We start from the raw sequence: 16,305 nt of genomic DNA, 5'->3' as shown, positions 1-16,305 counted from the left end.
CCCCCTAGGGGGCTATAGCGATCAGCAATCCGATTGCTCTTATCTATCTGCTGATCACAGCTATACAGCTGTAAACAGCAGATACAGTCACTTCCTGTTTCCCTCTGCTCCGGGCCAAGGGAAAACGAAAGGGAAACGTCATAGCTCCAGGCGTCATCACATGACCCTGTGCTACGATGGCAACCACTGAAAGTCACGTGATCACTCACGTGACTTCCGGTGGGGGCGGCGGTAAGTGAAAATCTTCACCGCGCGTATATACATCTCGCTGCCAGACTTTGGCAGCGAGATGTAAGGGGTTAATGTTACGGGTGGAATGCGATTCCACTCGTAACGTGGAGGCACACATGTCAGCTGTTAAAAAACAGCTGATATGTGTGCCGATCAACGCCGCCTGCCCGCGGCAGGGGGCGGGGCTTAACAGGACACGCTCCATGACGGATTTATCCGTCCATGGTCGTGAAGGGGTTAATATTAATGCCTAATGATGAGTGAACGTACTCGATTGAGCAGCAGGGTGCTCTGGTTTGCTCTGTACTCAGCCAAGTATCGCAGGTGCTCGGATGTGGCTCCCTACAGTAAATGATGGGAGCTGGCACCCAGTGAGAGGCACTTGTATTCTCTGGCTCTCACTAGGGGTAAAAATAAAGTTTTTTGCATACTGGGTGTTTAAAAAAAAACCAAACCCAATCCACCCACCCTTGGAATGTGGACAGAGCCAAACTGCCCAATAATTGACTTGCATTATACTCGTTACTTGAGTCGAGCCCATCGGAGCATCCAACCTGCCTAACTGTGATATTCGCTCATCATTATTAATGACCCACCCTGGAGCAGCCCATTAATGACACTTTGCACTGAGAGAAGTTAAAGTGTCCCAATTTTGCATATTGGCTCCGAAATATTCTTTACATCTTCTTTGCCTTGTATTGTAGCTGTTTCTTCAGCGCTCTATTGGGAGACCCAGACGATTGGGGTATAGCTACTGCCCTCCGGAGGCCACACAAAGCACTACACCAAAAGTGCAAGGCCCCTCCCCTTCTGGCTATACCCCCCCGTGGTATCACGGGTACTCCAGTTTTAGCTTTGTGTGCGAAGGAGGTCAGACATTCCATGCATAGCTCCACAGATTTTAGTCAGCAGTAGCTGCTGACTATTTCGGATGGAAGAAAAGAGGGCCCATATAGGGCCCCCAGCATGCTCCCTTCTCACCCCTGGATGGTGTTGTAAGGTTGAGGTACCTATTGCTGGTACAGGGCTGGAGCCTCACATGCTGTTTTCCTTCCACATCCCCTTGGGGGCTCTGTGGAAGTGGGATCCTGCCGGCCTCAAAGCTCTGACGCCGGGCTCCATCCACAGACCCAGTTGAACCTGGTGGATGCCGAGCAGGAGTACCATCAGGGACCGGGCCCTGCATCATACAGGTACTCTGTGTCCCCGGCAGGCACAGACGCACTCCGGGCTGGCTGGGCGTTGTAGTGCGCCGGGGACCGTACACTGAGCTGGTGTTCCTACAGTTATCTGGGGGACTTTGTGTTCTGGGAACGCAGCGCCGACCCTCACTGGACCGGCGGCGCTGCTGTGACTTGTGGTGCGCCGGGGATACGCCGACCGCGCTTTTACGGCGGGGGCGTTTATAACTTTAGTCCCCGGCTTTTGGGCCTAGGACGCCGGCAGCTCCGATCGTTCCCGCCCCCACCCTGTCAATCAGGGTAGGGGAGAGACGCTGTTTCACGGCAGCGACGAGGGCTGGAGCCTGATTTACATGCTCCAGCCCTCTCACTAGGCACAGAGGGAAGCAGGCTTCCCGCTCTTGGTCAGGAACGCCCAGGGCCCGCCCCCCTTCCTCTCTCAGGACGCCGGCAGCCATTACATGCATGTCTGGCTGGAGGAAGGACGCAAGGCTCTGGGAGACCTAGACTGAGGGGCTTTGGGGGACCACACACCCGCTCTTAAGCGGGCGGTAAGCGGCTTTTCAGCTGGCCCCTCTAGTGCCTTACTGTGTATTAGTGTACTGTGTCACTGGACATAGATATTTATTGATTTCTTGCACTGTGAGGTCGCTTCCTGGCTGAATACCCCAGATCGCTCTGAGGAGGCAGCAACATGTCATCCACAAGACGCAAGGCTGCCAAGGCTAGGGCTGTGTGCACTGCGTGTGCTGCATGTGGGGCTGCTCTACCAGCAGGCTCCAATGACCCCCATTGTGTGCAATGCTCAGATCCGGTGCTGCTTCGCCAGCCGGAGTCCGGAGAGGTAGTGACCCAGGCTGAGACGCTTGTAAGTCCTGCCCCGGTGTCAGGGACAGACTTTGCAGTTTTTGCGGATAATATGTCTGTGGCTATGGCAAAAATCCTGGAAACTTTGCAATCCATGCCTGGGGCTCAGTCTATGGACACGGCGAGGTCTATGTCCTCTAATCCTCCGCAGTTGGATTTAATCCAGACTGCAAGGGGGTCCCCGGCTTCTCAGGATGAGTATAATGACTCAGATGATTGCCCCAGCTACCCCAAGCGGGCTCGCTGGGAAAGACCCTCAACGTCATCACACTGCTCAGGGTCTCAGCGCAATCAGTCTCCCTGTGATGTGTCTGAAGAGAGTGATCAGGAGTCTAATCCTGGAACCCCTCTCAATCTGGATACCCCGGATGGGGACGCCATGGTAAACGATCTTATCTCAGCCATCAATAGGCTGTTAGATATTTCTCCCCCAGCCCCTTCAGCAGAAGAGGCAGCGGCAGAGCAGGAGAAGTTTCGTTTCCTCTATCCCAAGCGTAAATTAAGTGCTCTGTTGGATCACTCTGACTTCAGAGAATCAATCCAGAAACACGACGCTCATCCAGAAAAGCGTTTCTCTAAACGTTCTAAGGATACACGTTATCCTTTCCCACCTGATGTGGTCAAGCGCTGGACCCAGTGTCCAAAGGTGGACCCCCCGATTTCCAAGCTTGCAGCTAGATCCATAGTTGCAGTGGAGGATGGCGCTTCACTTAAGGATGCCAATGACAGACAGATGGACCTTTGGTTAAAATCTGTCTATGAAGCTATCGGCGCGTCGTTTGCTCCAGCATTCGCAGCCGTATGGGCACTCCAAGCTATTTCAGCTGGTTTAGCAAAAGTGGATGCTATCATACATCCAGCGGTGCCGCAAGTGGCGCACCTTACCTCGCAGATGTCTGCGTTTGCCTCTTACGCTATCAATGCGGTCCTAGAATCTACCAGCCGCACCTCAATGGCGTCTGCCAATTCGGTAGTTTTGCGCAGGGCATTGTGGTTAAAGGACTGGAAAGCAGATGCTGGTTCCAAAAAATGTTTAACCAGCTTGCCTTTATCTAGAGATAGACTGTTTGGCGAGCCATTGGCTGACATCATTAAACAGTCCAAGGGTAAAGACTCCTCTTTACCCCAGCCCAGATCAAGCAAACCTCAGCAGAGAAAGTGGCAGCAGAAGTTTCAGTCCTTTCGAGGTTCGGGCAAAACACAATTCTCCTCGTCCAAAGGGACTCAGAGGACGCAAAGAAACTCAGATTCCTGGCGGGCTCACTCACGCCCCAAGAAAGCAAATGGAGGAACCGCTTCCAAAGCGGCTACCTCATGACTTCCAGTCCCCTCCCTCCGCATCTCCGGTCGGGGGCAGGCTCTCCCGCTTTTACGACACTTGGATGTCACAGGTCAAAGACCGGTGGGTGACAGACATTTTGTCTCGCGGGTACAGAATCGAGTTCAGTTCTCGTCCTCCAGCTCGGTTCTTCAGAACCTCCCCACATCCAGACCGTGTAGATGTCCTGCGGCAGACGGTGGACTCCCTAAGAGCGGAAGGAGTAGTGGTTCCTGTACCGTCTCAGGAACAAGGGAGAGGGTTTTACTCCAATCTCTTTGTGGTGCCAAAAAAGGACGGCTCGTTCCGTCCTGTTCTGGACCTAAAACTGCTCAACAAACATGTGCACGCCAGACGGTTCCGGATGGAAACCCTCCGTTCTGTCATTGCCTCAATGTCTCAAGGAGACTTCCTTGCCTCAATAGACATCAAAGATGCTTATCTCCACGTGCCAATTGCTACAGAACATCAACGTTTTCTACGTTTTGTGATAGGAGACGACCATCTTCAGTTCGTAGCTCTGCCATTCGGTCTGGCGACAGCCCCCCGGGTCTTCACCAAGGTCATGGCGGCGGTGGTAGCAGTCTTGCACTCTCAGGGACACTCGGTGATCCCTTACCTAGACGATCTACTTGTCAAGGCGCCCTCTCAAGAGGCATGCCAACTCAGTCTACATGCTACGCTGGAGACTCTCCAGACTTTTGGATGGATCATCAACTTTCCAAAGTCAAATCTGTCACCGACACAGTCACTAACGTATCTTGGCATGGAGTTCCATACTCGAGCAGCGAGAGTGAAGCTTCCGCTAAACAAGCAGCGGTCCTTACAGACAGGGGTGCAATCTCTCCTTCAGGGCCAGTCGCACCCCTTGCGGCGCCTCATGCACTTCCTAGGGAAGATGGTGGCAGCCATGGAAGCAGTTCCCTTTGCGCAGTTTCATCTGCGTCCACTTCAATGGGACATTCTCCGCCAATGGGACAGGAAGACAACTTCCCTAGACCGGAAGGTCTCTCTTTCCCAGACGGCCAAGGACTCTCTACAATGGTGGCTCCTTCCCACCTCATTGTCTCAGGGAAGATCCTTCCTGCCCCCATCCTGGGCAGTGGTCACGACAGATGCGAGTCTGTCAGGGTGGGGAGCAGTGTTTCTACACCACAGGGCTCAGGGGACGTGGACTCCGCAAGAGTCCACCCTTCAGATCAATGTTCTGGAAATCAGGGCAGTGTATCTTGCCCTACTAGCCTTTCAACAGTGGCTGGAAGGAAAGCAGATCCGAATCCAGTCGGACAACTCCACAGCGGTGGCATACATCAACCACCAAGGAGGGACGCGCAGCCGGCAAGCCTTTCAGGAAGTCCGGCGCATTCTGAATTGGGTGGAGGACACAGCATCCACCATCTCCGCGGTTCACATCCCAGGCGTAGAAAACTGGGAAGCAGACTTCCTCAGTCGCCAGGGTATGGACGCAGGGGAATGGTCCCTTCACCCGGACGTGTTTCAAGAAATCTGTCGCCGCTGGGGGGTGCCGGACGTCGACCTAATGGCGTCTCGGCACAACAACAAGGTCCCGGCATTCATGGCGCGGTCGCGCGATCAAAGAGCTCTGGCGGCAGACGCCTTGGTGCAAGATTGGTCGCAGTTCCGCCTCCCATATGTATTCCCGCCTCTGGCACTCTTGCCCAGAGTATTACGCAAGATCAGATCCGATTGCAGCCGCATCATACTCGTCGCCCCAGACTGGCCGAGGAGATCGTGGTATCCGGATCTGTGGCATCTCACGGTCGGCCGACCGTGGTCACTTCCAGACCGTCCAGACCTGCTGTCTCAAGGGCCGTTTTTCCATCAGAATTCTGCGGCCCTGAACCTGACTGTGTGGCCATTGAGTCCTGGATCCTATCGTCAACAGGCTTATCCCAGGGAGTGGTAGCCACAATGAGACAAGCTAGGAAGTCAACTTCTGCTAAGATCTACCACAGAACGTGGAAGATTTTCTTAACCTGGTGCTCTGCTCAGGGAGTGTCTCCCTGGCCATTTGCATTGCCCACTTTTCTGTCTTTCCTGCAATCAGGGTTGGAAAAGGGCTTGTCGCTCAGCTCCCTTAAAGGGCAAGTCTCGGCACTATCCGTGTTTTTTCAGAAGCGTCTAGCACGTCTTCCTAAGGTGCGCACGTTCCTGCAGGGGGTCTGTCATATTGTGCCCCCGTACAAGCGGCCGTTGGATCCATGGGATCTGAACAGAGTACTAGTTGCTCTCCAGAAGCCGCCTTTCGAGCCTCTCAAAGAAGTTTCTTTTTCTCGCCTGTCACAGAAAGTGGCGTTTCTTGTTGCGATCACATCGCTTCGGCGAGTGTCTGAGCTGGCAGCTCTGTCATCCAAGGCTCCCTTCTTGGTGTTCCACCAGGACAAAGTAGTGCTGCGCCCCATTCCGGAGTTTCTCCCTAAGGTCGTATCCTCGTTTCATCTTAATCAGGATATATCCTTGCCTTCCTTTTATCCTCATCCGGTTCACCGGTATGAAAAGGACTTGCGTTTGCTAGATCTGGTGAGAGCTCTCAGGATCTACATTTCCCGCACGGCGCCCATGCGCCGTTCCGATGCACTTTTTGTCCTTGTCGCCGGTCCGCGCAAGGGGTTGCAGGCTTCTAAAGCCACCTTGGCTCGATGGATCAAAGAACCAATTATACAGGCCTACCGTTCTGCTGGGCTTCCGGTTCCTTCAGGGCTAAAAGCCCACTCAACCAGAGCCGTGGGTGCGTCCTGGGCATTACGGCACCAGGCTTCGGCTCAACAGGTGTGTCAGGCAGCTACCTGGTCGAGTCTGCACACTTTCACCAAACATTATCAGGTGCATACCTATGCTTCGGCGGATGCCAGCTTAGGTAGAAGAGTCCTGCAGGCGGCAGTGACACCCCCGTAGGGGAGGGCTGTTTTGCAGCTCTAACATGAGGTATTTCGTTACCCACCCAGGGACAGCTTTTGGACGTCCCAATCGTCTGGGTCTCCCAATAGAGCGCTGAAGAAGGGAATTTTGTTACTTACCGTAAATTCCTTTTCTTCTAGCTCTTATTGGGAGACCCAGCACCCGCCCTGTTGTCCTTCGGGATTGTTTTTGCTGTTTGCGGGTACACATGTTGTTCATGTTGAACGGTTTTTCAGTTCTCCGATGTTAATCGGAGTTAATTTGTTTAAACCAGTTGTTGGCTTCCTCCTTCTTGCTTTGGCACTAAAACTGGAGTACCCGTGATACCACGGGGGGGTATAGCCAGAAGGGGAGGGGCCTTGCACTTTTGGTGTAGTGCTTTGTGTGGCCTCCGGAGGGCAGTAGCTATACCCCAATCGTCTGGGTCTCCCAATAAGAGCTAGAAAAAAAGGAATTTACGGTAAGTAACAAAATTCCCTTCTTTTACTTTTGTTCAAATCCTAACTTTGAGTCTTATTGCTCTCATACTTGCAGACGGTGTTTACAGGGGTGGATCATCACTGGAGGGACGCAGTGTTTGCGACCTGTGGACAGCAAGTGGATATCTGGGATGAGCAAAGGACGTGTCCCATGCGATCCTACACCTGGGGAGTCGACAGCATCTCTAGTGTCCGATTTAATCCCATTGAGGTAACAGTTTTGCTACTTTGATCGCACTGACTGATGACTCCAGTTCTCCATGCTGTGTATGACGTTGCAGCTCATCTGCATTACCGCTGATACATAATAGCAAACTATTAGGACAGGAGAGAATCTTGTGCCGATGCGCTCAGCTCATTGTTTTTATACAGTGTGTCCACCCATATCCTGTCCACCGCCATTAACTTGAGAACGGCGGCAGCTATAAGCATAGAAGGGGTGTCTAGGTATTGTAAAGTAGCCATTCGCTACGCAATGAAACAATCTATAGCGCCACCTGATGGAAAACAATGGAGTTAGCATATTTATCTCGAAAACGGAACGAGATAGAGAAAAAAAGTGATTTACAAAATTGCAAGGCATCATCAATTCAATACGAATTGACACCTTGCATACAGAAATGCTATGATTTGAAACCCATGACCCCCCCCAAACATTGAATGCTGGTCATGCATATGGTGCTCCTTTACCTTTGATGCTGAAAGTGGCCCCCGTCAGCTGCAATGCACATCTGGACTCTGGACAGCATACTGTATCTTGCTGCACGTTGTGCAATATGGTAGGTGACACGTTTGCACAAGCATCTGTGATACGTCGTCGTAGGTCCTGCAATGTTGGTGGAGGGGTCGCATACACCTGCTGTTTGATGTGACCTCACAGAAAAGTCCAACAGGGTCAGGTCAGGTGAGCGTGGAGGAAAAATCCACGCAGCCACCATACCCAATGACTTGTAGGAAGGTCTCCATGAGGTATGGTTTCACATCCGCAGCTTTGTGAGTTTTACGCGTTCTAATCATAGCATTTCTGTATGCAAGGTGTCGATTCGTATTGAATTGATGATGCCCTGCAACTTTGTAATTCCCTTTTTTCTCTATCTCCTTCCGTTTGAGATAAAAATGCTGACTCCGTTATTTTCCACCAGGTGGCGCTATAGGTGTTTTCATTGCGTAGCGCATGGCTACTTTACTATACCTAGACACCACTTCTATGCCTATAGCTGCTGCCGTTCTCAAGTTAATTTGGCGGTGGACACACTGTATAACAACTATTTTTTTTTTTTTTTGCAAAACTGTATCTGATGGCTCAAGCCATGCCCCCCCCAGCAATTGCAAAAACGGAGGGGTGATGGCGGTCACAGGCTGCTGTTCTCCTCTGAGCCTGTTTTTGATCTTCTGGAGGGCAGCCCTCGGCTTGGGGCTTACTCCACTCTGGATGAGTGATCAGTGGATGTCTGCACAACTGGGACCCAAAAAAGAAAAACTGATTTGTTTGTGACAGGTCGAGCTTTTTGTAAATCTGCAGTGCGATTACCTAGAATGTTATCCTCATCATGTGGTATGAGAAGCATGGACGTTTTCTCTTTGGTAGCAGTTTTTACATTATTATTTTCTGTGAATGACTTAAAAGATGGCTTTGTTTTTCAGACACACATATTGGGAAGCTGCGCTGCTGACCGGAGCATTGTCCTGTATGACCTGCGGAAGCCTACACCACTGAAAAAGGCAAGTCCCACATTGCCAGCTCCCGAGGAGACCCCCGGGTTCAGCCCTATTTACTACATGTGCTCGATTCAACCAAAGGCAAATGGAATTGTGGTTTCTAGTTGTTTGGTGGCTTTAGTGGTGATTGCTGACACAATTAACTATTGCCCCTTCCTAAAGGATTATTCCAAACAATAAAAAGTGATCACTTGTAAAAAGGATTGGTGGGGGAAAGACCCCGGGGGTCTCCTTCAATCCTGAAAACAGGGCTATGAAATGCTCCATTTATTGGGTATGGGACGGCCACAAATAGCGTTTTTCTGTGTTTGGTTATTTCCACATGTATCATTTTGGGAGGATATTTCACATCTCTGTTCCTGGGATAGGTGGGGGCCCAGCGGACAGGAGACCCACAACTGGTCTGGAAATTGTCCATACCAGAAAAATGATGTGGCCTAATAGGCTCCAGTACATGGCATACGTAGGTACCAATTTTGAGTGTGATGGCTGGGTACAGGGAACCCTCCTTTTGTAAAGCAACATAAATGCTGTATTCAGATTATCTATTTTTGTTTGTCAGCGGGATGGCACAGCTATAAATCCCTCAGCCCATGTTATTCCCACTCTGCAGTAGTACAGCATGGTGCAAGAGCTGCACGCACACTGCAATATATGATTATTAGCCGGTTTTCCTCTAAATAAGGCCTAGTTGCAGTTCCATAAGGAAGTGTCCAGTCCAAGCTACTAAAAAAAATAAAAAATACAGCTGGACTCTTCATCAAAGAAAGCAGATATCCCCAAAAGAGAGCAGACCCCCTCCCCCCCAATAAATAAGTAAATTAATCACTCATCAGACCCCAATTACAGTTCACAAGTGCTGATGGTGAATGGGCTCTCACACAGAGATCTGCGTCACTATCAGGTCCCTTGCCATTCCAGCTGCATTGCACTGCAGCTGTCACAAACAGATCGGCTACCAGTATCACTCCGCCTCAGGGATACTGTTTTCTTTGTCGCTCCATTGGGAGACCCAGACAATTGGGTGTATAGCTTCTGCCTCCGGAGGCCACACAAAGTATTACACTTTAAAAGTGTAACCCCTCCCCTCTGCCTATACACCCTCCCGTGCATCACGGGCTCCTCAGTTTTATGCTTTGTGTGGAAGGAGGCACACATCCACTCATGCATCTCAGATTAGTTATATCGGTTGGAAGAAAAGAGGACCCCCATGGGGTCCCCGGCATGTTCCCTTCTCACCCCACTATGTCGGCGGTGCTGTTAAGGTTGAGGTACCCATTGCGGGTACAAAGGCCGGAGCCTCATGCCGTTTTCCTTCATCATCCCTTAGTGGCTCTGGGAGAAGTGGGATCCTGACCGGTCATCCATTCACTGGGACCGGGCTCCCTCCGCAGCCCCTGTGGGAATCTGCTGGACAGGAGTCTATTCATCCTCAGGGACCGGGCCCTGCATCTATAAGGTACTCTGTGTCCCCATGGGGACTGTGCATGGAGCGCCTTCTTCCCGGACGCTGCAGCAGCTGCTGAGTTGTGAAGACCGGCGAACTTCCGCGCCGACCGCGCCTGCTTGTCGGCCGCGGTCTTAAATTTAGTCCCCGGCTTCATCGCGGCCTAGTAGCAAAAATCCCGCCCCCGGGCCTGTCAGGGGTAAGGGCGGGACGGCCGGCCTGACGTCGGCTGTGAGGGCCGGAGCATCCTGTATGTTTCCTCCCCCCTCACTGATCACTGTGGGGACCCCAGATTCCCGCACTTTTCTAGCACCGCCCACGGCTCCACTCCTCCCCTGAGAGCTCCGGCAGCCATGTTTTTGGCATTCTGCCGGTGGAGGATTATCAGAGAAGAGCTCTGCAGCTCTGGGAGACCTAAGGCAGGGAATCTGGAGGACACACACTCCGCTTTTTAGCGGTCGGTAAGCCACACCGGTCACCCGGTGCTGGTCCCCCCCCAGGGTGCCGGAATAGAGACGTATTCTATATATATATTTCTGTTCGGCCGGGCTGTATACCCCTTCCCATATACCCTCAGTGATCACTCTCCTAGGAGACAACAGCATGTCGTCCACAAGGAGCAAAGGTGCTAAGGCACAGAGTTTTTTTTTGCGACCTGTACCTCTTGTGCGGCTATGTTACCTGCGGGTTCCACCTACCCTCACTGTGAGCCATGCTCGACCCCTGTTTCGCTTGCTCAGCCGGAGCCTCGGTCACTAGTGGGCCCCTCGGCTCATGTAGACCCCCCTGCTCACCCTGTCCAGGCGGCAGGGACAGAGTTTGCTGCGTTTGCTGAGAAACTCTCTGAGTCACTTTCACAATCCATGGCTCAGTCTATGGACAAATGGTCTGCCAAGCTACTAGAAGCTTTGCAGTCCAGACCGGTCCTTACACAGGCCCCGGTCCCCGTTAGCTCGTCGCCTCCAGGCCCCTCTCGGTCCGCGCCGCAGCGCGCTCCCAGGTTGGGCCCTAGGTCCCACGCGGAGGAATCCTGCCCGGACCTCAGTCCCAGACCGACTAAGCGGGCTCGCTGGGAATCTTCCCCGACTTCTTCACGCTGCTCGGGTTCCCAGCTCGAGGACTCTCTGGAGGACGAGGCGGACGTCGCAGCTCAGGGCTCTGAACCTGACGTTGCCCTCAATCTTGATACACCTGAAGGGGACGCCTTAGTAAATGATCTTTTCTTCGGCGCTCCATTGGGAGACCCAGACGATTGGGTGTATAGCTACTGCCTCCGGAGGCCACACAAAGCATTACACTAAAAAGTGTAAGGCCCCTCCCCTTCTGGCTATACACCCCCCGTGGGATCACGGGCTGATCAGTTTTCAAGCTTTGTGCGAAGGAGGTCAGACATCCACGCATAGCTCCACTGTTTTTAGTCAGCAGCAGCTGCTGACTATGTCGGTTGGAAGAAAAGTGGGCCCATATGGGGCCCCCAGCATGCTCCCTTCTCACCCCACTTTTGTCGGGTGTTTGTTAAGGTTGAGGTACCCATTGCGGGTACGGAGGCTGGAGCCCACATGCTGTTTTCCTTCCCCATCCCCCTCAGGGCTCTGGGTGAAGTGGGATCTTACAGGTCTCCAGGCACTGAGACCGGGCTCCATCCACAGACCCAGAGAACCTGCTGGATATGGAGCTGAGTATCGTCAGGGACAGGCCCTGCTACATTAAGGTACTCTGTGTCCCCGGGCAAGCGCGCACACACACACCAGCATTGCTGGGAGTGTTAGTGCGCCGGGGGCAACAGCGCGGAGCGCTCGTGCTATTATTCACTGCAGCTTAGCTGAGTGACTTTATGTGTTAGAAACTGCCGCGCCGGCCGCTGCTGGGTGTTTTTTACATTGTGGCGCGGCTGGGACTTGTGGTGCGCCGGGGACTTCCGCGCTGGCCGTGCACATGGACGGCCGCGCTTATTACTCGAGTCCCCGGCTTTGCGGCCTAGTTTTCGTTTCGTTCCCGCCTCCAGCCCTGCCAGTCAGGGGAGAGGCGGGACGCTGTACAGACAGTCAGCGCCGAGGGCTGGAGTCTGCTTTGCATTCTCCAGCCCCCTTCACTGGACACAGTGGGACGCCAGTTTCCCGCTCTTGTCTCGGGCACGCCCACGGCCCGCCCCTCTTCACAGGACGCCGGCAGCCATTCCTGCACGCAGTCCGAGCTGGGGAACGGAGACATGCTCTGGGCAACCAGTCACAGGGCTCTGGCGACCACACATCCGCGTTATAGGCGGGCAGTAAGCAGCACCTGAAGTGCTGACCCCACTAAATACCGAAGTGTCCATTTGTATTCTATGCTTGTATGCTATACACTGCACTGTAGGTCGCTATTTTTGGCTATATGCCCTCCTAGATGGCGAGATAACAGCAGCAAAAAAGCAAGGGTGCTAGGGCACAGGCTTTCTATGCTGCTTGTATTGCATGTGCTGAAGTGTTCACTTGTACTTATGCTTGTATGCTATACATTGCACTGTACGGTCGCTACTCTTGGCTATATTCTCCTAGAGGGCTGGACAACAGCAGCAAAAAAGCATGGGTGCCAAGGCACAGGCTTTATAGGCTGCTTGTATTGCATGTGCCGAAGTGTTCATTTGTACTTATGCTTGTATGCTATACATTGCACTGTACGGTCGCTACTCTTGGCTATATTCTCCTAGATGGCTGGACAACAGCAGCAAAAAAGCAAGGGTGCCAAGGCACAGGCTTTCTATGCTGCTTGTATTGCATGTGCTGAAGTGGTCATTTGTACTTATGCTTGTATGCTATACATTGCATAGATGGCTAGAATACAGCAGCAAAAAAGCAACACAGGCTTTCTATGCTGCTTTTACTGCATGTGATACTGTTCCACCGGCAGGTTCCACTGACCCCCATTGTGTGCAATGCTCCCCTGTAGCACTTGGTCACCGGGGTCTCTACTAGAGGTGGCCAAAGGAACCACCTGTGAACCCTGTCCAGGGACAGGGACGGAGTTGCAGTTTCGGCTGATAGATTGTCATGGGATAGAGACTTTGCAGTCCAGACAGGCCATGGGCAATCTTGATTAATGCTCCCTGGCCACCCTCATTTGGAACATAATCAGTGCTCCGGGGGGGTCCCAGGCATTCCAGGGTGAAGGCTCTGACACGGACGACAGTCCCAGATAGCCTAAGCTAGCTCGCTGGGTGCGGCACTCGGCTTCATCACTGGTCAGGGTCCCAGCAGAGGACTCTCTGTATGATGAGGCAGACGTGGCTGATCAGGGCTTTGGTCCTGACACCGCTCTCAATCCGGATACACCGGATGGTGACGCCATAGTGAATGATCTTATAGCGTCCATCAATGGAATGTTGGATATTTCTCCCTCAGCTCCCCCAGTGGAGGAGTCAGCTTCACAGCAGGAGAAATCCCTTTTCAGTATCTCATGCGTATATTGAGTACTTTTCTGGCCACGCTGACTTCAGAGAAGCAGTTCAGAAACACCACGCTTACCAGATAAGCGTTTTCTCCAAACGTATTAAGGATACACGTTATCCCTTCCCCCTGACGTGGTAAAGCGCTGGACCCAGGGTCCAAAGGTGGATCCCCCAATCTCCAGGCTTGCGGCTAGATCCATAGTTGCAGTGGAGATGGGACTTCACTTAAAGATGCCATTGACAGACAGATGGACCTCTGGTTGAAATCTGTCTGTGAAGCTATCAGCGTGTCGGTTGCTCCGGCATTCGCAGCCGTATGGGCACTCTAAGCTATTTCAGCTGGTCTTGCGCAGCTGGTCTTGAGCACATGTACATCTGTGCCGCAGGTGGTGTCCTTAACCTCGCAATGTCTGCATTGCGACTTACCCTAGTAATGCTGTCCTGGAGGGACAGTCGAGGTTTCGGTCCTTCCCAGGCTCGGGCAGGTCCCAATGGTCCTCGTCCAAAAGGGCTCAAAAGGCTCAGAGGGGCTCAGATTCCGGCCGGGTTCAATCACGCCCAAGGAAGGCAGCCGGAGGAACCGCTACCAAGGCGGTCTCCTCATGACTTTCAGCTCTCTCTCTCCGCATCCGCGGTTGGTGGCAGACTCTCCCGCTTGGCGACATTTAGCTGCCGCAGGTCACAGACCGGTGGGTGAGAGACATTGTGTCTCACGCGTACAGGATAGAGCTCTGTTCTCGTCCTCCGGCTCGATTCTTCAGAACTTCCCCCCCCCCCCCCCACCGAGCCGATGCTCTTCTGCAGGCAGAAGGAGTGGTAATCCCTGTTCCTCTTCAGGAACAAGACACGGTTTTTTCCTCCAATCTGATTGGGGTGCCAAAAAAGGGTGGCTCTTTCCGTTCCGTTCTGGACCTAAAACTGCTCACCAAGCACGTGAAGGCCAGGCGGTTCCGGATGTAACCCTCCGCTCCGTCATTGCCTCAATGTCTCAAGGAGATTTCCTAGCATCAATAGACATCAGGATGCTTATCTCCACGTGCCGATTGCTCCAGAGCACCAGCGTTTGCTACGTTTCGTTATTGAAAACGAGCATCTTCAGTTCGTAGCCCTGCCCTTCGGTCTGGCGACAGCCCTACGGGTTTTCACCAAGTTCAGGGCAGCAGTGGGAGCAGTCCTGCACTCTCAGGGTCACTCTGTGATCCTTACTGGGACGATCCACTTGTCAAGGCCCCCTCTCAAGAGGCATGCCAACACAGCCTGAACGTGGCGCTGGAGACTCTCCAGAGTTTCGGGTGGATCATCAACTTTTCAAGGTTAAATCGGGCACCGACCCAATCGCTGACATATCTGGGCATGGAGTTTCACACTCCCTCAGCGATAGTGAAGCTTCCGCTGGACAAGCAGCGTTCACTACAGACGGGGGTGCAGTCTCTCCTTCAAGGCCAGTCACACCCCTTAAGACGCCTCATGCAGAGGCAGTCACTTTCGCGCAGTTTCATCTGCGTCCACTTCAATGGGACATGCTTTGCCAATGGGTTGGGGAGTCGACGTCCCTAGACAGGAACGTCTCCCTTCTCAGACGGTCAAGGACTCTCTTCAGAGGAGTCCATCCTTCAGATCAATGTTCTGGAAATCTGGGCAGTGTATCTTGCCCTGCAAGCCTTCCAGCAGTGGCTGGAAGGAAAACAGATCCGAATTCAGTCGGACAATTCCACAGCGGTGGCATACATCACCCACCAAGGCGGAACACGCATCGCCAAGCCTACCAGGCAATCCGGCGGATTCTAATGTGGGTGGGAGACAGAGCATCCACCATATCCGCAGTTCACATCCCGGGCGTAAAAAAATTGGGAAGCAGACTTCCTCAGTCGCCAGGGCATGGACGCAGGGGAATGGCCTCTGCACCCAGAGTGGTGTCAGGAAATCTGTAGCCGCTGGGGGATGCCGGACGTCGACCTAATGACGTCTCGGCACAACAACAAGGTCCCGATTTTCATGGCGCGGTCTCACGAGCAAAGAGCTCTGGCGGCAGGCGCCCTAGTTCAGGATTGGTCGCAGTTCCAGCTACCCTATGTGTTTCCACCTCTGGCACTGTTGCCCAGAGTGCTACACAAGCTCAGCTCCGATTGCCGCCGCGCCATCCTCGTCGTCCCAGACTGGCCGAGGAGGTCGTGGTTCCTGGATCTGTGGCATCTCACGGTCGGCCAACCGTGGGCACTCTCAGACCGGCCAGACTTGCTGTCCCAAGGGCCGTTTTTTCCACTGAATTCTACGGCCCTGAACCTGACTGTGTGGCCATCGAGTCCGAGATCCTAGCGTCTTCAGGATTATCTCAAGACGTCATTGCCACCATGAGACGGGCTAGGAAGCCGACGTCTGCCAGGATCTACCACAAGACGTGGAAGTTATTCTTATCTTGGTGCTCTGCTTAGGGAGTGTCTCCCTGGCCATTTGCATTGTCTCCTTTTTCCTCCCTTCCTGCATCTGGATTGGGAAAAGGTTGGTCGCTCGGCTCCCTTAAAGGACAAGTCGCAGCGCTTTCGGTATTCTTTCAGAAGCGCCTAGTACGACTTCCTCAGGTACGCACGTTCCTGCAGGGGGGTTATCACATTGTCCCTCCGTACAAGAGGCCGTTAGACCCATGGGATCTGAACAGGGTATTAATTGCTCTCCAGGAGCCGCCCTTCGAGCCTCTGAGGGATGTTTCACTTTCTCGA

At 53.0% G+C, this 16,305-nt stretch overlaps 1 protein-coding gene across 1 annotated transcript in view; it reads left to right on the top strand.

Moving 5' to 3' along the window:
• DCAF13 (DDB1 and CUL4 associated factor 13) overlaps window positions 1-16,305 on the top strand; it is a 77,266-nt gene that overhangs the window by 27,838 nt on the left and 33,123 nt on the right. The window contains exons 5-6 of the mRNA XM_075353024.1: window positions 7,051-7,206; window positions 8,640-8,717. Of these exons, the coding sequence (XP_075209139.1) occupies window positions 7,051-7,206; window positions 8,640-8,717 (234 nt within the window). The remainder of the gene's footprint in view (window positions 1-7,050; window positions 7,207-8,639; window positions 8,718-16,305) is intronic.

The sequence above is a fragment of the Anomaloglossus baeobatrachus genome, chromosome 6 (assembly GCF_048569485.1).
Source record: "Anomaloglossus baeobatrachus isolate aAnoBae1 chromosome 6, aAnoBae1.hap1, whole genome shotgun sequence".
Classification (NCBI taxonomy): Eukaryota; Metazoa; Chordata; class Amphibia; order Anura; family Aromobatidae; genus Anomaloglossus; species Anomaloglossus baeobatrachus.
This window is presented reverse-complemented; position numbering and strand designations above follow the sequence as displayed.